The sequence below is a fragment of the Alligator sinensis genome, unplaced genomic scaffold, assembly GCF_000455745.1.
Source record: "Alligator sinensis unplaced genomic scaffold, ASM45574v1 scaffold421_1, whole genome shotgun sequence".
In the NCBI taxonomy this organism is placed as follows: Eukaryota; Metazoa; Chordata; order Crocodylia; family Alligatoridae; genus Alligator; species Alligator sinensis.
The window spans coordinates 3122758-3148842 of NW_005841871.1; the positions used below are offsets into that span (position 1 = coordinate 3122758).

At 42.2% G+C, this 26085-nt stretch overlaps 1 protein-coding gene across 2 annotated transcripts in view; it reads right to left on the reverse strand.

Moving 5' to 3' along the window:
- The window catches only part of MAN2B2 (mannosidase alpha class 2B member 2), a 43638-nt gene that overhangs the window by 11586 nt on the left and 5967 nt on the right, over window positions 1–26085 (reverse strand). Inside the window, exons 3-11 of one of the 2 annotated variants that reach the window (XM_025195323.1) lie at window positions 23604–23709; window positions 18764–18936; window positions 17528–17643; window positions 15675–15852; window positions 13616–13814; window positions 8983–9173; window positions 7877–8063; window positions 2727–2767; window positions 160–416 (exon numbers count right to left, since the gene is read on the reverse strand). In XM_025195323.1, coding sequence (XP_025051108.1) covers window positions 160–416; window positions 2727–2767; window positions 7877–8063; window positions 8983–9173; window positions 13616–13814; window positions 15675–15852; window positions 17528–17643; window positions 18764–18936; window positions 23604–23709 — 1448 coding nt within the window. Of the gene's footprint in view, window positions 1–159; window positions 417–2726; window positions 2861–7876; window positions 8064–8982; window positions 9174–13615; window positions 13815–15674; window positions 15853–17527; window positions 17644–18763; window positions 18937–23603; window positions 23710–26085 lie in introns of both variants that reach the window. The other variant, XM_006017033.3, reaches the window with a different exon arrangement.

The window sequence follows — 26085 nt, forward strand, 5'->3', positions numbered from 1 at the left end:
AGAATGGATAAGACATTTTTAAATTGCAAAACAGTTAGTGGTTAACCATGAGATATAAGTAATTATAATTCAATGCATGATTTGGATTTACTTTTAAAGAAGACATTTACCCAGCCCAGATTTCTATAAGAACAGCAGTGTAAATCCTGATGGGCTTACCTGTCTGTAATGCTGTGCATTAGGTTAGTATCTTGGTCCCACATCACCTGATAGCAGTTATTAAGTACAGAAAGCAGCTGCTTACTCTGGTGTTGAGCATAGTTTATTACTTTTGGTCTATACTTAATTGATTTTGCAACAAATGCTAATCCGTTGTCAGCTGAGATTTTAACACTGTATCTTCGGTAGCTCAGTCCACTTATCGTGACAAGAATATACAGATCATAGGTAGAATGGGCTTCTGTAGAGTTATGGATCTGCAAGTTAACATATACGACAGCACTCCATTACCAATGACATGAATGATAGATAACTAATATGTTCAGGCTTGTAAATCCTCAGTTAAAGAAAATTTGCTACTCATTTTAAATGAGAAATCCAACTATGCATATCATTAAATTTGGGAACTGCTGTGTTCTTTTGCGGTGTTTTTATGTGTGGGCAGTTACTGAGCAACAGCAATTTAAGGTTAACTTTGGGGAGGGAGCAGGGTTCAAATTACACTCCAACTCTTGCGGGGGGTCTGCGGCGATGGCAGACTTGAAGCAAACATATAAAAGCAGGTTAATGACAGCAAAATGACTGAGAGGAAACTGTATAGGCCCTTCAAAGTCATAATTTGAACTAGCCTTGTTCATTACTTTCTTCTTGGTTTTCAACTGGAAATCATGTTCAGATGCTTCTAATAATATAATCAGGAGAAAACATGGAGTCACAGAAAAGAACAACGTGAAACATCCTGACCCCAGATTTGGTCAGATGTACTTTTAAGAGACCTGCTTCTACACATTCAAATTAAAGATGGATAGAAACCAGCTACAGAGGTGTTACACACTTTCAAGCACTAACTTAATAACTGGTTGGTTCTTTTTATATAGTCATTTTTATTGTGTGGCTGGTTTACATTTATTGCATGATTCACCAGTTAATTGTGTACTATATTTAACATAGCAGGGGCCTTAAGACACAATCCCAGCAAGTTTTCACTCCTTCAGGGATGCCTTTCAGCCCCAAGCCCTTCTCTGCTTGACCATTAAGAACAGACTGAGATGCTTTGAAGTTCACCTCCTTGACCTATGCCACCTCAGATGTATCTGTGCTACCTAGGTCTTGTTACCTGTTAGTAGAGGGGATTTTATTAACTAGAAAAGTAATGCCCTTGTCTGATCATGTGCTCAGAAATTACAGATTTCACCCCTTCCTTAGAAGAGGCCCGACTGTATGATCAAATGCTCTGAAGTCACACTTATCACTGATAGAAAGGATTTATTATAAAAATAAGGGTAGCCATAAGAAATTAACAAACATATTTTGAGATACAGGAAAAAATAAAAGAATAGACAAATAAAAGGAAATATCAGAATGATAATTTTACCTTATCCTTGCATCTTATCCCTAAGAATACAGCTTCTTCTCAGCTCAGACAGGTTAGAAAGCAGCAGCTGCCTCTGACCTTCTTGTCATGGCTTCCTGCAACTGCTCCCATCAACCAGAACACAGGCTATTCAAAACACCTTATGCCCAGGAAAGTTTAGATAAAGACTTGTTCCCATGGCAAGCCTCAAGCACCATTTCTTATTCTGGTTACATTTACATACATTATCCATTGGATTCTTGGGGAGCCCATTGTATACATATAACTTCCTGCCTGCCAAGAGCGTATTTGTTTACCAGACCAGAAACTTTTCCTGATCTAATTATGACCTGGAGAAAATGTATATCTTTTCAGACATATCCTAAGGACACTGTCTCTCACTTATTTCCTAACTGTACGAAATGTCCTTCCCTGAATATCCTGTTCCCTAGTGTTATTCTTGCTACAGAGCTCTCTACATAAAATGTAAATTCTGTACTGTCTGGAAGGGCCTGGCTCCCCTGCCTCAGACCACTGGCCATTAAGCAAACTGCTGTCTAATACTAATTCTCAGAGACTACTTCTCTTAGCCATTTAGGCTTTGAGTTAAGGGGCCCAGGCATGAAAGTCATTGTTCAAGAAGTAAGACCTAAAAATCATTATCACATTATGCAGTTCTGGGCCTAATATAACATATAAGAAATGCATGTATATCAAATACTACAATGCAAATTAACATAGGGATGATAAGGCTAAATACAGCTTGAGGCTATTTGTAGAGACTACACATGCTGTAGCAGTAAAAGAAATTAAAGAAAACATTTGGGACATCCCATGAACACCTCAAAATATCGTGGGTTCATAATAAACAGAAAAAAGGAAAATAACCCAATTTCTTATTTTATTCACTATTCAAGCAAGAGATTTGGTAATACTGTCCTGCATGCTTGGATAGTATTTTCTCCTGTTCCCTTAATATCCACAATATTTCAAAATCCAGTTTGGGGAAAGCACGTGAGACTGGATAAACATAGTTTCTAGATAGGATTCTAGATTCCCATAGACAAATGGAGTAACCACAGTTCAGTCATGTTCTTGTTTCCACTGCACTGAAGAAGCTAACAGGAACTCTTGAGAAAGGGAATCCACAAGGACTAACTGTTCTGCACATTACAAACAGAAATGCAATAGTATTAACACGACTGTGTAATACCTGTGCTGGTACAGAATGTCCCAGGTCGTCATACACACTAACTGCAGAGTAGCTCACAGGAATAGTGACAAAAGTAGTGATGTTCCATGCCAGTGGATTATAGAAAAAAATATATTGTTCAATGTTTCTTGTACCTTTCCACAGATACACAAGATAAACATAAAGACAATATAAGACAACCAATGGTGATACACAGTTATAGATTTAAAAAGTGATTTGTTAAAAGTGTGGAATGATTCTCTCTTGAAAAGCAAGCTATATACTGAAATCATTTTACAAGGCTTCAATATAAAAATATACCCCCAGAGAAAAGTACTGCAGTTAAACTGAAGACTTATTTTTAAAATACTGTATAAAATTATTTGTTTTCTATGTATAAACTACATGGGCAGAACTGCTGTCTAGAAAAACATACATGAACTGAATGGAATTTTCAACATGCTACACTGATGATACAAATCCTCCACCACTTACTATCATACATAGAAGATCCTGATTCATTATCCCATAAACAATGTGCAAGCTTCTACCCAGTAATTTGGATTCCTACCGTCCAGTCATGAGTTTCATTCAAGAAAAAAAGGAGGGTCTCCAAAATAAAGGTGCTTTTCCCATAATAATTATTAAAGGAACTCTATATTCTCTCTGGAATAAACAGATTTCTAGGAAACTTAGATGAGATCTTATATATCCTGGCAATAAATGATAAGAAAAATCTCTGCTGAAGTTCACTCACTACTTGCATATATTGGACTGTTATCTGGCTAAAATTGTTATTTAAGCACCCAGTCTTGAAATCCACACTGGAAGGGACCTCAGGAGGTCATCTAGTCCAACCCCCTCCTCAAAGCAAGACCATCCCCAACTAGATCATCCCAGTCAAAGCTTTGTCGAGCTGGGTCTTAAAAACCTCCAAGAAGGGAGAGTCCACAAGCTCTCTGGGTAACCCGTTCCAGTGCTTTACTACCCTCCCAGGGGGAAAATTCTTCCTCATATCTAACCTAAACTTCCTTTGCTGCAACTTGAGACTATTGCTCCTTGTTCTGTCTGACCCCAGCAATCTTTCCTGCCCAGAGCAGGGGGGGCTGGACTCGATGATCTCATGAGGTCCCTTCCAGCCCAAAACTTCTGTGAATCTGTTGCCACTGACAACAGTCTAGCTTCACCCTCTTTTGAACCCATCATCAGGTAGCTGAAGGCTGTGATTAAATCCCCTCTCAGTCTTCTCTTCTCTAGACTAAATAAGCCCAGTTTCCTCAGCCTCTCCCTATAAGTCATGTGCCCCAAGCTCCTCACCATCTTTGTTGCCCTCCACTGGACCCTCCAATTTGTTCACATCATTTCTGTAGTGGAGGATCCAAAATTGAACACAGTACTCCAGATGTGACCTCAACAGTGCTGAGTAGAGGGGAATAATCACTTCCCTTGACCTACTGGCAACACACTTACCAATGCAGCCCAGTATGCCATTAGCCTTCTTGGTAACAAGGGCACACTGCTGGCTTATATTCATCTTATACAGTGGACACACTGTAACCAACAGGTCCTTTTCTGCAGAGCTGCTGCTCAGCCAGTCAGCCCCCAGCCTATAGCACTACATGGGATTCTTCTGTCTTTAAGTGTGGGACTTTGCACTTGTCCTTGTTGAAAATCATGAGATTCTTTTTGGCTTAATCCTCCAGTTTACCTAGGTCATTTTGAACCCTAGCCCAACTCTCCAGCATATTTACTACTCCCACAACTTGGTGTCATCTGCAAATTTGATGAGGGTGCACTACATGCCATCTTCCGGATCACTGATGAAGACATTAAACAAAACCGGCACCAGGACTGACCCCTGGGGCACTCCATCTGATACCAGCTGCCAGCTAGACATGGAGCCATTGATTATTACCCTCTCAGCCCAATGCTTAGAGGGTTTTCTATCCACCTTTTCTATCCACCTTTCTATTCCCCTTGAAGTCCATTCGTTCAGGCCATGCTTCTTTAGCTTGCCTACAAGAATGTTGTGGAAGACCGTATCAAAAACCCTGCTAAAATCAAGGTATACCACATTCACTGGTCTCCCTGCATCCACAGAGCCAGTCTACTCATCACAAAAGGCAATTGGGTTGGTCAGGCATGCTGACTGTTCTTAATCACCTTCTTCTCCTCCAAGTGCTTAGAAATAGATTCCTTGATGATCTGCTCCATGATTTTTCCAGGGACTACGGTGAGGCTGACTGATCTGTAGTTCCCTGGGTCCTCCTCCTTCTGTTTCTTAAATATGTTTCTTAAAAACTATGTTTGCCATATTCCAATAATCCAGGACCTCTCCTGATCACCATTAGTTTTCAAAGATGATGGCCAATGGCTTTGCAATCACATCAGCCAACTCCCTTGGCACCCTTGGGTGCATCCCATCCAGCTGGACTTGAATATGTCCAGCTTTTCTAAATAGTCCCTAACCTGTTCTTTCACCACTGTTGGCTTCTCACCTCTTCCCCAAACTGTGCTGCCAGGTGCAGTAGTCTGGGAGCTTTTCTGCATCCTCTATCACAAGGTTGCCTCCACCATTCAGTAAGGGACCCACACTTTCTCTGATCTTCCTCTTGTTACTGACATACTTGTAGAAAACCTTCTTGTTACTCTTCACATCGCTTCTCAGCTGCAATTCCAATAGTGTGTTGGTCTTCCTGACTTCATCCCTTCATGCCTGGGACGAATACTCTTATACTCCTCCCTAGTTGTTTGTCCAAGTTTCCACTTCTTATAGGCTTCCTTTTTGTGATTACTTTACTGAATAGTTCCCTTCTAAGCCAAGCTGGTCTTTTGCCATACCTGCTAGTCTTTCTGCATATCAGGATGGTTTGTTGCTGCACTCGCAGTAAGACTTACTTAAAGTACACCCAGCTCTCCTAGACTCCTCTTTCCAAGGGGATCTTGCCCATGAGTTCCCTGAATTACTCAAAGTCTACTTTTCTGAAGTCCAGGGTCCTTATTCTGCTGCTCTCCATCCTTCCTTTCCTCTGTCCTTCCTTCCTGAACTCAATCGTCCTGTGGTCGCTGCTGCCCAATTTGCTATCCACTGCTACATTCCCCACCAATTCTTCCCTGTTTGTTAGCAGCAGCTCAGGGAGAGCATGGCCCCTAGTTGGCCTCTCCAACACTTGCAGCAGGAAGTTGTCCCCAGCACTCTCCAAAAAACTTCCTGGATTGCTTGTGCACTGCTGTGTTGCCCTTCCAGCAGATGTCAGGGTGACTGAAGTCTCCCATGAGAAACAGGACCGGTGATCAGGAAACTTCCGCTAGCTGTTTGAAGAAGGCCTCATCTTTCACTTCCTCCTGGTCTGGTGGTCTATAGCTGACCCCCACCACGATATCACCCTTGTTGCTCTCTCCTCTGACTCTAACCCAGAAACTTTCAACATGCCTACCTCCAGTTACATACTGGAGCTCTGAGCAATCATACTGCTCTTTTATATAAAGTACAATTCCTCCTTCTCTTCTCCCCTGCCTATCCGTCCTGAACAGTTTGTACCCATCCATGACAGTGCTCCAGTCATGCAAGCTCCCACCAAGTCTCCATTATTCCAATCATGTCCTAGTTCTGTGATGGTCCAAGAAATTCCAGTTCTTCCTGCTTGTTTCCCAGGCGCCGTGCATTCGTATACAGGCACCTGAGGTAACTACTTGATTACCCCGATTTCTCGGGAAGAATGAGAACACCTCCCCTGCTGCCCCCTCCTGCTTGCTCTTCCTCCAGATCACCCACTTCCCCACTTACGTCAGGGCTTTGGTCTCCATACCCCAGTGAACCTAGTTTAAGGCTCTCCTCACTAGATTAGTGACCCTATCTGTGAAGATGCTCTTCCCTCTCTTTGTCAAGTGGATCTCATCTCTTCCCAGCAATCCTTCTTGGAACATCATTCCGTGGCCAAAGATGTCAAAGTCCTGCTGGTGACACCACCTGTGCAGCCAGGCATTGATTTGCAGGATGCACCCACTCCTGCCTGGGCCCTTTCCCTTGACCAGAAGAGAACACAACCTGACCCCTGTCCCCTTCACCCTTGCACCAGGAGCGCTGTAGTCACTTTTGATTTGCTCAGGCTCTCCCCTGGCAGTATTATTGGTACCCACATGAATGATCAGCATGGGGTAGTAGTCAGAGGGCCAGGTGAGTCTCAGTAATACATCTGTGACATCTTGGATCCGGGTAAGCAGCAGACTTCCCAAGACAAAAGGTCAGATCGGCAAATGGATCCAACAATCCTCCACAGAAGGGAGTCTCCAACCACCACCACCCATTGCTTGTTTTTGGTGGCACTTATCTTGATCCTTCCCACCTTGGGGAGCGCTGTCCTGTCCTCCTCCACCTGCTCCTCACTCTGTTGCTAGGGCTCCATAACGATTCTCCAGATGAACTGTAGGTAGAGATGAAGATCTCTTCTTGCTGCCAGATGTCACAAGCTTCCAGCTTCCACTGTCCTGGGAGTCCACGTCCTCTCCCTTCTCTAGCGCTTCTGCTGGAAGTTCTTCCTCTGCAGTCCCAGTCACTTCCAGCATCAAATCAATTAACTCCTCATAGCAGAGGATGCTTTGGGACTGCACCACCTCCTCCTGTAGCTCTTTTGCCTGTTCCCTGAGACACCACCAGGAGGCACCGCTCACACCACAGACACTCCCCAGCCTGGCCTTCACTGGAAAAAACCTGCAAGCCGCAGTCTCCACAGCGCCAAACCTGGACCTGGATGGAAGCCTCGATGGTGAGCAGTCCTGCCTGGACAGAAACCTCACAGGTGCAAGCAGAGGCTGTGGCACTGGCTCTGGCATTACCATGCCTTCTAGCCATTTCCCTGGGTCTCTTAACCTGCCTCTTCTCTCTTACTGCCCTTCTTCCAAGCACACCTTCCCTAGGTAGAGCTCATATGGACTATCAGGGGGGATAGATGCCCCTATCACATGATCTTTCATTTTGGGCGCTTGAAACTTCCCAGCTCACCTATCTCTTTGAGTTTGCTTGAAATCTGATGAGTCTCGCTTGGCCATGTGCCTGTTCCAAAGTGTGACTAACAATGATAAAACTTTCGCATCTCCATCTAAGCAGGAGAATTCATCACCCTTCATATTTTATATATATAAACAGGCTAGAAAGAGTTTCTTAGAAATACCTTGTTTTCCTGCATCTTTACCAGCAACGTAAGAATAGAGTTGTCCATTCTTCTCAGCACTGTGCATGTCAAAGATTATGGAAGCCATAAGCTTCTTTACATTAATCATTCCATTCATCAAGTTATTCACATACATGTCTTTCACCTTGGGGGACTCTGTGCCTGTTATGCCATCATGGTGTTGAACCTTACATCAAAAAGGATTGAAGAGTTATAATGGATACTCATGTCTGGTCTTCATTTCAATTGCTATAAATAATCTCTATATGTGATCTAATAAAAAAAGGGAAGAAAAATATATTAACAACTGTATCCACGGATTTTAGTTCTTGCCACACCAAATTAGTAATACATGAAACAAGATAGCCATCAAAGCCAAGATGTATTTAATATATGTCTTTTATAATATTGAAAGATGACTATAATTGCTTACAAAGAGATTTAGTGATCTGGTAGAAAAAGTGCAATTCCACAAGGAAATAGTATTTTCCTCTGTCATGGACCTTTACTAACGTTCCAAATTTCCCGTCGTAATCTTGCCTCCATATTTGTTTACATCCTATAATGAGGCACTACGGTCTGTAAAGGGTTAACAAGTCCTGACTGGACTTATGGCCCCTGAAGACAGACATAAGGAAAGTGATGCAGACAGGAGGTCTCTCTAGCCTTCTGGCTGACCCAGTTCAGATGATCACCCAATGTTTCTGTTTTGATGATATGCTTTCGTTTTGTGATCAGGTTGTGGACAAAACAATTAGCCCTGACAGAAGGGCCTTAAAGGGACTAACCCTTGGGGCTTTATTTCTTTTTCGTTGGGGAGTGCAGCTCCCCCACCAGCCAGTCAATATACCCCATACATATGATACATCCAGACATCTTGATTTGAGGGCCCAATCAGGTACTTCTAATTATACCACCAATGAAGTACAAGTGTCAGTTATGCCTACAAAATTAGGAGCTCCACTTCCCATCCCAGGCCAATATTTATAAGACTTGATTCTAACATAGGAATCATGGTCTTTAACTACAGGGGCAGGAAGTGAGGAGGGGGAGCTACCTCTGGATAAAAGCGTGATATTGTTTCTGACAACAAAGTGTAATTTTACCTCCGAGACCGCCCATCTGAGACTGCGAAGTTGCTCTAAGGCCCAAAATTTGCAAACAGAGCCTGCTGAGTACGTCTGAACATACTGTGTGAAAAATGACTCTCCAGCATAGAGAAGTGAACTTGCTCTCCGTGCAATTCCCTTCAGCATGCTGCGGGAAGTATAAAACCCCGTCCAAGCTTGAAATGGTTCTGTAGGAAGTTCCAGAGACAGGGCACACCATGAAGTACTAAAACATTTCAGTCGTTTCCTGCTTCATTTCTGACCACTACGCTATAAAACTTCTTGCCTATTCCAACAAAAAGCAAAGGGAGGGAAATAACATGAAGCATCAAGTGGAACAGCACCTGCAATGGTGGATTGTGAACAGACAAATGCCAATTTGAACAATTTTTTGGGGGGTGGGGGGGAGACCTCTGCTTGCTAAAATTATGTTCCTCTGAAACTGTACAAGATTAATTCTGGATTGGCCTTGAAGCACTGTATATTTACTCAATAAAATAATTGCTTTATAATTTCCAGTAATTGTGTTATGAACCAACCATATTCTCTCTCTTAGTCAGGCGAACAAAATGAGAATTAATTACCTCAAATGGAGTGGAACGAGTGAGGGGCCCTTCCATGCTCAGGATGGTTATAACAGTACAAAATGTATCAAAAGATGCCCTCAAGTGGTCAGAGGGGACCATTTCAGTGATGTGTTAGTGCTTATGCAGTTTAGTACTTCATTTGGTACATAACCAAGAAAAAAAAGTGGGTTTTGGGGTTTTTTTCTAATCTCCCAAACCTTTCACTGATTGTGCATGCTTTAACTCCTGAACTAGTGTATTATTGGTCATGAATAACTTTAAGTGTTCAAAAAACAACTGTAAAATGATCCTGAAGTGCTTTGCAAACTGCCTACATACAACAACAATGACACATTGTCATGGCTGAAGTAGAAGTCATGAGTCACACACCGAAAATTTTGGTTGAGGAACAATTCCTATTGTTTTGGGAATTGTGATGGGGTCTGTAGGATCCATGCAGAGCAGGTATGACCAGTTTTTGCACACACCAAGAGACAAATGTGGAAAACTAAGCAGATCTAGATTAGAAAAAGAAGAGACTTATCTGGGAATCAAATCTAAATTTCTAAAACATGCATCAGAACTGACACTTGGCCCACTAAGTGACTCAGTGACATACTATGACATGAAGAGTATATAGAATATTAATCATAAGAAGTAAAAGTCAGAATCTGCAACAGAAGAAAGTGAGCTAGATATATACTGAACAAGGGAGGCATAATAAACCCACTGGGACAGGAATTACACTACCATGACACAGATAACTGATGACAATAAACTACAGCATGCACAGTACACTGAATGACATAGGCAGGTAAAATGTGCAAATACCAGAATATGACAGGACGCAAGTGGTGAGGATTGACAATACGTGTATTAGTGAGCTGCTATATATGACGTGATTCCTAGATGGAAGCACATGAGGATCAGTCTACATAATGATTCACAGAAAGCAATGATTCCTTTATTCATTGATTTAAAAAAAAGGTTAACAGACGCACAGAAGCAAGCTAAATTTGTTCCATAATACTCTTACGTATCTATCCACTGTAAAAAGCAGCAGCTGCAGTTACATTTACATCAGAAACATTAGCAAAGCTATTGGCACCATCCCTCAGAGTAGCTATATTTGCATCCAAATGAAAGAATATTTTCCTGGGGAAAGTTGTGTAGGCACCTTGAAGCACATTTACAACTTGGAGAACTCAGAAGTTAGATATTGGCTTCTCCATTAGAAATATTGTATTCCTGCACCCGAGATGCTTTGAGCTCTCAGTAATACTCTGACAACCTGAAGAGCACCATATATAGCGCAGTTAAAGAGGATTAGTTAAGAAAAAATGTCAGAGGTACATTAGATAAGGTATTATCTACATATGGGATATATTTTGCAATGAGCTTTTGAATTTAAATAACTGCAGAATAGGTAATTCACAGTAATTGAGAAGACATTTCCTCTTCCAGTCTAAAGAACTGTATGTACAAGATGGACATTTTATGGAATAAGTGCATAGCATTCTAGGTTAAGCCTATCAACTGCTGTGGCTGCTGGAGTTGCAGCAGCTACTGCTCATCCTACCATTACATCTCACACAATTATGCAAAAGTGGACCTCTAAATCCAATCCCACATCTGAGGCAGGATCATCCCTATTCAAACCATCCCATACAAATCTTTGCCTAACCTAGTACTAAAACTACAGTCAACCCTGTCACACAACTACAAGGCATAACACCCTAACCTGCCATAGGAAACAATGGCAGCTAGTCCCTGCACTGTTACTGTAAGGGCTATTTAAAATATGCTAGAGAGGCAAGGAAGAGGGCCATGCCCCCCCGCTACAGACAAAGGCAAAATCTCCCCCCCAGTCTGTACCAGTCTGACCATGAGGCAAAATTCTGTCCTGACTCCAAGCATAGCAACCCACCTGACTCTGAGAAGAGCACCTCTGCATTTTAGTCCCAGATAGAACATTTAGTCCCAGCAGGAGCACACCTGGCAAAATCCCCATCTTTGGCTACAGCCAACATCCAAAGGCTCTGAGGAAGGCTCCCCCTGGACCTGTGTAGGAGCAGAAGGGGAAAAAATTCCTTCCCAGCCAGACGTGGCAACCAGCAAAGCCCAGAAGCATGGGAAATACTCATAACAGAAAGCAGGCATAGCTACTCCTAGATCATCCCCAACCAATGCTTATTCAACCTCTTCCTGAACATCCTGAACAATGCTGGAGAGTCCACAACTTCCCTAGGCAGTCTATTCTATTGCCTCACTGTTCACACAGTGAATATGTTTTTCCTGGTATATAATCTAAAGCTACTTTGCTGCAATTCCAAGACATTGGTTGGTTCACATTCTCTTCTCTGCAGCAAGGAAGAAAAGGTTTTCTCCCTCTTCTTTATGGCAACCCTTCTGATATTTGAAGACTGCTATTATGTCCCCTCCCAAGTGCCTTTTCTGTAAGCTAAACATGACTATTTCCTTCAACCTCTACTCCTATGGATTACTTTCCAAGCCCTTTATCATTTCTGCAGCTTGCACTTGGACCCTCAAACTCCTCCATGTCCTTTTTAAAATGTGGAGTCCAAAGTTGCACACAATACTCTAGATCAGCCTAACTAGTGCTGAGTAGAGGCACTATCACCTCCTATGTCTTGCACCTTATGCTCCTTTGATACAGCTAAAAAGTGCATTTGCCTTTTGTGCAGCTACATCACACTGCAGACTCAAACTGCCAGCCTGTAAGCAGCCCCACAGGCCAGATGACATGACTGCACTCTGGATGAGGCCCATGGAGCCAGAAATTTGGTGGTGAGACAAACTGCAAGACCTAACACTGCCACCACTTGTCTACTGTCAGGTTTCCAGCTCCATGAGCCAGGTGATACCCCGGCTCTAATCTAAATAAATAAGAAACAGTTCTGACCTGCTGCTTTGTATCAGTCTTTCATCCACCACTAACATTTCTCCCACTTAACCTTGACCGGATGTTCTACACTCTGCAGGCTTGCTCACTATTTTCTCAAATCTCTGACTTATTATCCTCAGGGAGTCTGACTAGTACACCAATCAGGTTCCAGATCAGGACAACAACAGCACATCCTCAAACCTACCCCTTCCTCAGGTGCATCTTTACTGGTCATGTCTATATGAGGCATTTACTGCACAGTAGACTAATTAGCTGCACAGTAAAAGTCTCAGTGTCTACATGTGTGCCCCTGTTAGGCTGCGTAAAGTAATTTACTCCGTATTTACAAGTACTATCCTGCTGTGGAGTAAAAAACTCTCCAGCAGTGTACATGCAGATGCTGTCCCAGCTGGCTGGGGCAAGAGGGTATTTCAGTGAGGGGGCTGCCTGCTGGCTAGCCCTGCACTGAAGCAGCCTTGTGCACTAGCCAGCCCTGCTGCAGCACGTTGAACTGAGGGGAGCAACCCTGGGCTAGCAGGCTGACCCCCCACTCCCCCTGCTGGCCAGGGCTGCTCTGCCCCAGTTCAACATGCTGCAATCCTGCAAGCACATGCAGATGCATGCCTGAGAACAAGAAACTCCAGAGCAATAAGCTCCAGAGCTTATTGCTGCACTTTAATAAGCATGTGTAGGCAGGCCCACTGATACTCGCACAGCAACATACAAACTACAGAAACAGTCTCACATGGAAGAACGCCTGAAGTTTTCCTTAGAACTCTATGTGGTCTCGTGCCCTAGTTCCTACTGCTTCAGAGAAATACCCTAACTCCCTTCCGCTTGCTGCAGCTTTCTTTTTGTTACAACCCTGAAGTGAAAGTTATAGGGTTTACCGATTCTGCTACTGAGACAACAAAAAAACCCCAAAAAACAAAAAGAAAGCTCTAATTACCTATTATACTATTACTCAGAAATGTTTCCCAATGTCTTTTTTCTCTTCAACAAAAGTTTTTAGACATGGGGCTTTCACAAATGTTGAATTGTTGTGAATTTCTAAAGGTGAGAAGTAAATTAAAGTCCATGCCATAAATATAAAACCATAAATATATATGCAGACGAGAGAAAGCACACAGAACATATAAAATAACATATTATAATGTACCTGTTGAATATGGAAGAAAGTCTTGATCATTCATAATGTCCCATGTGAAGTTTCTGCTATGCACTGCCTGGAAGTAATCATTAACAGTGGCATACTGGACAGTCACTCCAAATTCATCAGCATGCTTATTAATATAATCTAGTAATGGATCCATGTTGGTGTACTGAACTGATGCATTAAAGAATTGTTTGTCACAGCCCTGAAATTTAGAGAATAAAACAACTAGGTCACTTCTAGTCATTTTTTAACTTCCACATAAAAGCTACTTAGCAATGTTTTTGCAATAAAGTTCTTAACCTCTAAAGAAGGAAAGCACAGTCATGGAGGTAGGCTCTGTGTCCATCAGCGCTAAACATGTCTAAAATCATGAGTGGAAGTAATTAAGGAGTACTACTAAATACAGTTAGATGCCATTTTGTAGTACACAAATCAGCAGGAGGGCATGCTGTGCTTTGTCATTACTTTGCTAAGGCTGCTTACAGATGTAAACTGCCCTCCCCACCCCCGCATCACAAAATGGTGCTTTATTTTAAACTCGGTGTGCCCCTGTGCTAAGCCCACCATATGCTCAGAAACGGCAAATAGATAAAAGCCCCAAAAAGCCCCACTGAAGCACATGAGCTGTACAGATGCTGTGGAGTCAGGTTGAATTGATATGCTGCCTCTTCTGGTAGAGCATGTTTTTTTTTTCTTTTTAACATCTGTCAGTGCCCACAGTGTTAGGTTTGGGGTGCCACAACTCAACACAGGCACCCCAACCCTAAGTGCACTGCTGGGAAAAACATCCCAGGTTATAAGAAACAGGAAATATATATCTATATAGATCTCTCTCTCTATACGTACATATACACACACACACACACATTCTCTCTCTCTCTCATATATATATGAGCCAGGCTCTCTCTCTCATATTATATATATATATATAGAGAGAGAGATCTATATAGATATATATTTCCTGTTTCTTATAACCTGGGATGTTTTTCCCAGCAGTGCACTTAGGGTTGGGGTGCCTGTGTTGAGTTGTGGCACCCCAAACCTAACACTGTGGGCACTGACAGACATTAAAAAGAAAAAAAACAACATGCTCTCTCTCTCTCTCTCTATATATATATATATATATATGTGAGAGAGAGAGCCTGACTCATGGGCAGAATGAATCATAGATGCTTTACCTGCTGCAGCAGTTTTGGCTATTTAGGATCTGGCCATTTGTTTGACAATTTCTTCCAGTAGGATATGGTTAACTGAATTAAAAAACAGACTGAAAATAAGATTAGGTTCTCTGGCAGACTAAGGACCATGAATGCAACAGAAAAAGCAGACAACATGAATGGGCATATCTGAGGTTCATGTACTGTATATTCTTGCTACTGTAACTACCCTATATATGGCCTTGACAAAGCAGTAGTCTCAGGACTACAGTCTATTCATTCATTCAGTTCAAAACTTCTTCTTCTCCCCAAGACAGCTTTGTATACATTGGGTTGGTGCACGTATGATCTCAGTGGGAAAAAGCTGCATAGAGATAAATCAGGAATCCAGAAATTGCAAGAAATATTTTTTTTCTTTGGAGTGACAGACATTCCAGTAAAGGTGGCCAAGAAAGAGTCCCTAACTTTGACTAAGAAGTTCAGGGTTCAAAAAAGAGACCTTTCTGCAAATGTTGGGAAAGGCATTTTTTCTAACAGTTCAACTTGTAAAGGATGTTGAAATTATGTATTCACAACTAGGACTATGCATTTGTGAGATAAATTCTGCATAATTAAGATTAGTGCACTGCTGCACTAGATACTGTATAGGTTTAGAATAACTAGCCCCTGTGTTGAAGAATTTATAATCTAAATGAGGGTAAGAGAAAAGATCTGCTATTCAGGTACATATTTTGCAATAGGATTACATTAATTACTTGGGGAACCTGATTTCTAAATTAACAAGGATTATGAAGAATTTGTGTGTCAGAACATGACGAAAAATTCCAATCCCACACTTAGTGACCGCTTAAACAAAAATATCCTCCTACTGCCATAATTAGGGATAAACTAAACGATACACTCACCCATGGCCACAGGACATCATTAGTTCGGAACCATGCTGCCCTGTTCTTAATGTTTGCCACCATGGTTTGTGCATAAAGGTGAATGCTGGTATCAGTAACAGGAAGACTCATGTTTGGATAAACACCATCTTTTGGTGGATCTGGGAAAACTGCAATTCCATTCCAATAAAATCCTGATCTAAATAGAAAGAGAAGGCAATTCACTGCAAAGATGGACACATTGGAAAATTATGGATGGAAGCATTCTAAGGTCTAAATCTGTTGGTACTTGGGGGTTCAGCAACTCAAATCCTGATGACATACGTTCTTAGTTCTTAATTTCTTTTACATCTGGTTTTCTGGGTGCTCACTCATGGTTAGACATGAAAAATCTTATGCTGTCTGAGAATAATTATATTTGGCCTGCTTTATAGCAGCCTGAAGTCCTCCCTGCCTTTCACTTAAAACAGGTTGGCAACACAGAGCTCATGAGCTGGATCCAGTCCACTGGATCCAACCGGAAGAGCTGGAGGGCTTTTCCTGTTCTGTTGCTGCTCCCCACCCTCCCAGCTCTGGCTTGACACAGGTTACACTTCCATGTCAGCAGTGGTGGGGCTTTCCAACTCCCATACCAGGGCCAGGCAGCTGGGAGCTGCACCCATGCCACTGCCATTTCCCTCTGATCACCATTCCCTGGATGCAGCTTCTAGCCCATGGGCTAGAAACATTTGCAAACTTTACCCATCCAAGCATCTGCAAACTTTATCCATCTTGCTGCTGCTTTTCCCCACAATTCCTCCAAGCTGTGGCATGGGACCAAGCAGCTTCCAGCTGTGTCCATGCTGCAGCCAGAGAGGGGGAGAAGAAGAATGAGAGGAAGGGAGGGAAGGCAGTGGCAGCATGATGCCATTTGCAGCTGCCTAGTCTCAGTGCAGCTCTCCTACTGGCTGGGAGCTGCACCAGGAAGCAAAGGACTGGGGGAAGTGGGGCAGTACAGTTCCCAGCTGCCTGCCCCAGACTAGATGCAGGGAAAGCTCCTCACTGCTGATGCACTGCTGAAACCACCCAGACCAAGCTGGAACAGAGCTGGGTTTTTCTGGCCTGTGGCTTATAAAAAGGTTGCTGGACCCTGATTTATAACTACGTTATTTCTTAAATAATCCAAACCATGCAATGAATTGTAGGTTTGAGTCCTACTAAGGATTTTCAAATGTTTCCACAGCAAATACCACTTCTTGATGGACAAGGCTTACAGTCTGTCATAATTTTATACTATAGCTCATCGGGGTGACAGCTGAGTATCTTTTGTGTAAAATGAATGAACTATAGTGAAGCCTTTGGTGGATTTCATGGAGTTTCTAACACTTTCCCTTTTCAGGCTCCCCTCACCCTTTACTTACAGTATTTTTCTATTTGAGTTGGTTAATTTTTTTTTATTTCATACCACTTATATTCTTTATTAACCTTTTCTTGGGAAAAGGGAGGCAGGTAGGAGAAACTAAATAGATGGAGGTGTCAGTGGTGGAAGTATTAATCCTGCTGTGGTGGAAAGGCTTTTTCAAGCCTTTTACTGACCCTCTGTTTTACGGTGAGGAAAGAATTAGGCCTCAATCGTTTGAGGTGCTGTGCGCCCTCACCTTGTGGCGGATAGAACTTGTTTTGGCCCTTAGCACATTACAGCATTGAGCCCAATGAGTCCAGCCACCCTTTGCATTTACCAAGCACCTGGAACCAAAAGCACTCATTAAGTGCAAGTCTTTTACGTTAAATAGATCTAGCAGATGACCATACATTTCATATTGCCTAAATGCCTAAGATTTGATGCTACTGAAGCAAAATAACCAATGCTTGCTCAGGGTTTAAAAGCTTCAAACCTGTTTGAAAAGGGCAGTTGTGATGGGGTACAATAGCTGAACTCATCCATAACATGAGTGAAGATCTCCTGATTTTCAGATAAGGAGGGAGAACTTCTCCACACAAACTGAAGCTTCTAGAAAAAACAAAAAGAAATACTACAAAACATTGTAAGAAACCAAACCTGCATATGCATGCACAGTTCAAAGCTTTATTCTGCTCTCTTTTACGTGGACACAATCCCTACCAGCTTTGGCAAAAACTAGGCATCTGTAAGTCTTGGCAGACCTGGGCTCCTAGGGACTAACTTTGATCAATATAATCTGTGGGAACCTTTCTACTGATTTAGATGGCATTTGGACCAGCCCCTGAAAAACTAAAAGTGGGAATGGTTTCTCAATCTTCAAAAAGGTCTTTAGAAAAAACAAATAAGCAAACTGATTAATCATAAATCATCAACAGAGAAAGGGAATCAATGATGGCTCCCATGGAGTCAATGGGAGCCTTACCAGCTCCTCAAGGGAGACCAGGATTTCACTTATGGTTCATATAACTTTTACCGAAAGCCCAAATAATTGGGCAAGGATCTTCTGTCACTTAAGCCTGTGCCCACCTGAGCTGTAGAGAGTCTCATCATGGATATCTAAAGGAGAATGCAACCTAAAAATTAAAAGCCAGAAATTTGCTCTCTCTCAGAGTTTTCACTCAAGATATGGAAAGACTATAACAGAAGGGCTAAAGTCTGTGGGATGCTTGCTTAGCTCCCACCTATGTTTTTCCAGGAATAACTGTTGCTCAATTTTACAAACACAAATACATCTAATTAACTGTCAGAAAATTTGATTCACACTATAATCCTAAAAACAAATTAAAAATAAAGACTATCTTACACTAGAGGCCTACATGGTCATCTCTGTTTATACTCTACTGCACATTCAACTCCTAAGCTGCAATATGAAGGGAACTATACTTATGGCTTGCTCTACAGTCTACATTTTATTGTATACTTTTACAATTAGACTAAATACCTCTGTCCTAGAACACATATCAGGAAGCCTTTATCAATATAAGAGGACAGAGTCTTAGTGTATTCCTTTTACCATACAGAAGAAACAGTGTGGTTTTCTGGAGAAGAAGAATCTTTTTTCCCCATGTTAAGCTCAGAAATATAATACTCAAAGTCAGAAGCTAAAAACTGTAAAACCACTAGAAAGAGGAATTGCATGTACTGGTTTTGCCATCTGGGGTATTTTTACCTTGGTTTTCTGCATTTTGTCCTTCAGATCGTAGTCTATGCGAGAGATGACGTGGGTGTTAAAACCAGCCAGAGCAAAAACAGTCGGTGTAGTAGCAGAAGCTCCAAAGGGATCTACATGCCATGAAAACTGAGGCCTTATTCCAAAGGTTTCATACAAAAATCCATGACCCTCTGCAAAGGAGAATTTGATTGTATTAGTAATAAATGTGCTCCCTTTACAAGTTTAATTGGCATATGGCATTACAGTTAAGCACAGTGGAATCGAAAAGTAAAAAAATATTCAGAGAGAAAAACTGCTTGTTCATAACAGTAATTTTGCTGTCTACTGCAATTAATTGTTATTACACTTTCATGTTAATAATGAAGACGCGGTACGCTTAGAGACAGGCAATGAGACATGGCTGTGCAACAGATAAAGTTCATATGAAGGTTCAGGCTAAGTCCAAATAAAGGCAACAAGATAGGTTTATGGATGAACAGATGCAAACTGTTCTCAGGAAATTTCAACACATAGCAAAAGGAAAACAAGACACTTCAGGTTTTAGATCCATACAATAAAACATGCCCTTGTCATACAATTCCTCCTTTCAATCATAACACACCCAAACTGTTTTCACTGGAATTAATTCCAAAAAATGTAATAACTAATTCATATTAGTTTTGCTTTTAGTATTTTTTCTCAATTATGTAAACACAAAAACCCTAAATTATGGTCCATATTCACACAGAGTGACCTCTAAATAAAGTTTTAAAATATCAAGATGGTAGAATAAATATCTGTGAGTATGATAATTTGGGATCCTTTTTGCAAGCATCATAATTTTATAGTTTCTAATTTGGAATTGCCATTATAAGCATTTCTATATAACTGAGAATATACTCCATTTTGGACTTGCAGATCATGATTCCTTTAATAGACACTTTAGGGCATTATTTTTTATTTCAGCCTTCCTAAGTTTTATGATTCCTGCTTTGCAAATAGTGGTAGTAAATGGCTTCAGTGTAATTCTCTTTGACTGAGTCTGAACCACATTTCAGGGTGTAGTCTTTACAATTTTCTCTTTAAGGTAAGCTAACTACAGAAACAATACTACAGTGTGAGCGAGACTTCTGAGACAATTTGCTAGGCAGACAAGACAGCACTTGATATGCAGACCCCAACAATCAAAACACTCTCTCGTGTCAAGACAAAAAAAATCAGCAGGCAACATAGGGATCCATCTTTGGTTTAGTTTTATTCATGGGAGCAAAGAGTGAAAGACACAGCATTTAGGAGAGGACCTGTGATATTGTAGGGTTTTGTTATTTTCATGTTTTTTTTAAATAAAAGTCTATGTGTTTGGTTTATTTTCATTTATTACCAATCTTGTACTTCCTTTAAAAAAGTTATTCACGTATAGAAAACAAAACTATGAGATGAAGACAACTAGTGTAACTCTTAAGCCACTGTTCAGTTTTTCCAATATCCAAAGCATTTGATAAAATTTGTAACCAAGCTGCGGTGTCTAACTACAGCTCTGGACACATGATTTTGAGTCCTGCACTTGTGCCAAAGGCTGCACCCAGTTACCCAGTTGTAAATGAAGTTTTTCAGGCTGGTTATTCAGGCTGCAAAGTCAAAGATGGCTTGCGCATCATTCTTTTGTGCAGTTGGCTAAAGCTACTTGCATGCCTTGATCATGGTACACCAAGGAGATATACAATTGTTTTGACTGGCTGTTAGGGCTGTTCAAATGGTGGCCCATGGGCCACATGAATTCCATGAAGGGTTAAACTGCAGCCCCCACACTCCCCGCATTGCTCTGGCTGCTGCAGCCAACACAGCGTCCAGACTTCCCGTTTCTCCTATGGCTTGTACTTCCCATCCTTGTCCCTAAGGACCAGAGAGCTCTGAAATCCAGGTGGTCTCATGAGGCAGGGGAGCTTGTATGACAGCGGAAGGTTGAGGTGACAAATGCCAGGTTAGTGCAGGGGAGACCACACAGTAGTAGTGGGGGGAGGGAGGTGCAGGGAAGCCCACATGGCCCAGGAGCACAGAAAAGCCCGGTGCAGAAGTGAGGGGGCATGCAGGGAAGTCCATGGGGTGGGGAGAGCATGGGGAGCCCATATGGCAGCAGGAGAGGGTGTGGGGGAGCCCACACAATGAAGGGAGTGGGCGACAGCATGCAGGGGAAGTGCGGGGAGACCATGTAGGGGAAGGATGGCATAGAACAGAGAAGTCCATGCAGCAGGGGGGTCACGCAGCAAGGGGAATGTGAGGGAGACAGCATGGTGGCAGGGTGGATATATGGCAGGGGACCCTGTGCACTGTGTAGCCTGGGGCTCCCGTGGTCCACATGGAGTGGTCCTTACAGCATGCAGCCCATGGCCTCTAAGAAGCTGGATAGCCCTGGCCTGTTATTCACAGATGTTTAGGGCTGGAAGGGACCTCGTGACATCATCAGGTCCAGCCCCCTGTTCTGGGCAGGAAAGACTGCTGGGGTCAAATAATCCCAACAAGGTTCATGTCCAGTCTCTTTTTGAAGATTTCCAGAGTAGGTGCCTGCACCACCCCTTCTGTGAGTCTATTCCAGAATCTGGTCACATGAACCGTGAAGAAGTTTTTCCTTATATCCGATCTGAAACCTTCTTCTAGGAGTTTGTGACCATTGTGCCTGGTTTTCCCCTGGGGCGCTTTGGTTGTTCCCCTAGCCCCCAATGCTCTCCTGACATATTTGTAAGCTGCCATCAAATCCCCTCAAAGTCTTCTCTTTTCTAGGCTGGACAGTCCCATATCTGTCAGCCTTTCCTTGTATGGCTTGCTCTTCAGGCCTCTAATCATACAAGTGGCTCTTCTCTGGACTCTCTCAAGCGTCTCCACATCCTTCCAGAAGTGCAGCACCCAGAACTGAACGCAATACTCCAGCTGTGGCCTCACCAATGCTGAGTAGAGTGGGAATATAACTTCCTTAGTTTTGCTTGAGATTTATCGGTTGATGCATGCCAGCATACTGTTTGCTCTGCTAACAGAGCATCACAGTGGTGGCTCACATTCATTTTATGGTTTACTAGGACCCCAGGTCCCTTTCGGACATGGTGCTAGCTAGAGTAGCACCACTGAGCCTGTAAGTTTGTTGCAGATTTTTCCTCCCCAGATGGAACACTTTATACTTCTCAATGTTAAACAGCATCTGGTTCTGGTCCACCCACTGATAACTAATCTGTCTGGGTCTGCCTGGATCATCCAGTCTACCCTGATGCGTGGCTGCACTTCCCCAAAGCTTAGTGTCATCTGCGAACTGTGCCAGTGTGCTTTTCACCCCCCACATCCAGATCATTGATGTAGATGTTGAAAAGTACTGGTCCAAGTATTGCACCCTGGGGGACCCCACTGGCTACCTTCCGCCAGGTCAACACAAACCCGTCTATCAGTACTCTCTGGGTCTGACCCTGGAGCCAGTTTCCTACTCATCTGACCATTGAATTGTCAAGCCCATAGTCCTCTAGTTTGACCTTGACAGCCTCACGGGACACCAAGTCAAAGGCCTTCCTAAAGTCTGAGTAAATGACATTGACCTCATCTCCCTTATCCAGGTGGTGAGTAACCTGGTCATAGAAGGAGATGAGGTTAGTCAGACATGACCTACCCACGAGAAAACCATGCTGGCTGTCATACAGAATTTTGCTTTCTACTAGCTTACCGCATATAGACTCCTTGAGAAATTTTTTGAGAATTTTTTTCTAGGACTGAGGTCAGGTTGACCGGCTTGTAGTTTCCCTGGGTCCTCTCTCCTCCCATTCTTGAAGATGGGTACAACACTGGCCCTCTTCCAGTCTTCTGGGACCTCTCCTGAGTGCCATGAATTCTCAAAGAGGTTTGGCGGCAGTCCTGCAATAACTGGCTAATTCATTCAGCACTCTTGGATGGAGTTCATTTGGTCCTGCTGACTTATAGATATCCAGCCTCTCTAGCTGTTCTTTCACCAGTTCTACATTGACTGTTGGTAGATAATCAATCCTATTGTGACTGTTCTGTGTCATATTTGCATCGGCAGGCTATCACTCTTAGACTGGTGGAAGACAGATGCAAAGTACTTGTTCAGGAGTTCAGTTTTCTCCTTGGTGTCAGTGATCAGATGTCCAGATGCATTGCGCAGTGGTCCCACGTTTCCACTGGTTTTCCTCCAGTTACCTACACACCTACAGAAGGACTTCTTATTGTCCTTGATTTTGGTTGCTAACTTGAATTCGGTCACCGCCTCTGCTTTTCTAATCTGCCCCCTGCAGGTGTGGGCCAATCTTATGTGATTCTCCTTGGGGCCTATTCCTAGCTTCCATTATTGGTAAGCCTTCCTCTTCTTTTTCAGACGATCTGCAACTTCCCTACTAAGCCAAGATTGCCTTCTGGCCCTTGTGCCACCTTTTTTGTGTACAGGTATGGACAACTTCTGTGCATGGAGGATCATATCCTTGAGGAATGGCCACTCTTCGGTTAGAACCAAGGCCATAATGCCTCCCTTCTGGCCTGAAAGTCTTCAAACTTTTCTGCATGCATTTTTTATACATTTCATATATTACTTTTCACTCCAAGGCTGTTCTCAGGCACCTGAGACCCATGTTATAACATGTTGTAAAAGACCTTATACTTGATGAGCTAATGACAGTAACCTTGTGCACATTGCAGATTTTCTTTTGAAAGTAAAGACTTTCATGGTGAATTTGCATTATCAAACACTAATTTTACAGAAAAGTTGTTATTTCTTAAAGATCAAGGAAATATAGGGTAATTTGGGGAAAAAAAGAACCTAAAATAAACTTATAACAATGAAAACTAAGAGTTAAACACCAAATCCCTATACCTGTTAACTGTAAAATTTGGTCATCAATGTGTGTCACAGCTTCATCATGCATCACCTGACCTCCAATTACAAATTCTAGTCGCCCTTCTTGAAGTAACTGATGTACCTATCATATAAAAAGGCAAGAAGCAAAAGATAACAGAAAGGTACTTTCAGTCTTTACCACATAGATTATAACACACTGTAGGGACTGACAAGTTATTTAGATACAATCCTTCTTAAAACAAGGATCTACCTTGATTTCTGAGCATATAGGGCCTGTGGAGGATATGAGGGTGGAGGCAAGGTTGTTTGGGACTCTTAACTGTATTTACACACATTCTAAGTTTATGCTGAAGATATGGCAGCTTTGTCAAAAGTTTAAAAAATTAAAGTATTAAATCTTATCCCACAATTCTCTTTATTTCCTATTCAGTTACTACTAGTTCTTTCAGTAGTTCCATAGTTGTACATTTCCATAATATAATTATGGGAGATGAACTGCTTTTTAGGAAAATTCTACTGTACATAGGGAACTATTCTGTGCAGCAGCTTTGGATTTTTTATTAGAAACCCTTTTGTTCTCCAGTGCTTTAGATCTTGGGTGATGGCCAAACTGTGGCATGAGTGCCACATGTGGCACAGAGAACTACTGTGCGGGCACCAGCAAATTGGAAGGGAGGGGCCAGGAAAGCAGACAAGGCAGGAAGCAGAAGGCAGAGCTGGAGATCAGGCAGAGCAAAACGTAAAAAACAGAGCAGCAGGTTGGATAGAGGAAGGAGATCAGAGTGGTGGCATCCAGGGAGGACACAGGGCTAATCTGTAGTTGGTGCCCACTGCATTAGACTAAATGTCCTTACTATATTTACCACCTGTCCCAGAAACAGCACAAAAAAGTGTAGTACTACTGGAAATTGGAATCATCTGTCTCTTTAATCAGTTGCAGCTTGGTTACAAATTTTAGCAAATGTTCTGGATATGGGAAAAATGATAATGCCACTGCCCCATTCTACCAATGATCACTGCAGCCTTGCAGTCATCATTTATACTATAGTTTTCCGATACCAAAAGTCTTCAAAGCAAATTTAAGGTCCTATAAGTGCACAGCCTCTATAAGCACAGATTTTCACTCTGTCAGTAATTTGTTTTAGAAACTGGCATGTAGTATACCACTTCCACAGCTATTATGCTTCTTTCCCCAGGATCTTTGACTGAATACCCCTGTGTCTGTTCAGATATCATGCCAGATTGTCAATTTTGACAATCCTGTTCCTATTGCTCACAATATAGTAAAACTGCTTTAGGGCTAAGCATTCACCAATTAGTTCCAGCTGACTGTGGCAACTGATTAGCGTGCCAGGAGACAGATAATGTATCTGGGGTAGGCAGAGAACTGCTGCTTGACCTAGATGAAAAGCATTGGGAGCTATCATCTTCCATTTGGTGGGGATGTGCTGGAGAGATATCTTTGATCCAGACTACTGGGCACAGGCACTTTTTCACTTGTTTTATGGAACTAGTGAGAGGTTGAAAGTATGGAAAAAATAATTTCAGCAGGTGACATCCATCCACAGAAAAAAAGCAACAATGACAGATCAGGAGTCAAACCCTTCACCAACCAAAATCAAGTTAGGCCTGAAATTCATGTGCAGCTGCACTGAAAACAAACACACACTGCTCAGGAGGTTGGTATGCTTAATCACTGTGGCATATCTACAGCTACACAAGGACAACCAATACTGTCTTCATCTTAAGCGACTGCAGCACATTGGCCAAGAAGGCAGCTGTCACACTTGGGAAACACAAGTGGGGGACGAAGAAGAGGATGTGTGGTAAAGGAAATTGCATAACATGAGCTAAGGAGTTTGTCCTTGTGCTGCCTCTGCGCACAACTGCTGCAGAATCCATCCTTTCAGGGTGTTCCCTTCAACACTGTAGGATCTGCTGCAATTATCTTGTTTATTTTGTAATGTTAACTCTCTGATCCTGTGTCAATATTTTGTAAGTGGGTTTAGCTAGATCAATAGAATCAGGATATCAACTCTAATATCAGTTTTGTTATAGTAGCCACTAATATTAGAATTCAAATGGGAAAAAGCGGGGGAGGGAGGGACAATTATTAGTGTGATCTGATTTCAAGGTCCATACCTAGCAACTGCTAGGGTTAAAAACAAATGTTATTTGTAACAATGTCTAGGACACTTAACACAGATTAAAAATACATTTGGTTCTAGCTGTCCTAGTTTTAAAATAACCAACCAGAGAACTGTCACTAGGTTTTTGAACAAATGGTACATTTTAGCACCATTCCAAGACTGAATATAGCACATTCCAGCCTTTCGACCAGGATTCTTTTTCAATCCTTTTAGGGAAATGGACAGGGGAACAGAACAAGAGCATACAGCTTCTGAAAAACAGCAACTGTCTTGGGAAACAAAGGACCCCAGATTTCATTTGTCTACTAATTTTATATGAACATCAACATTGATAAATGGAAATTTTC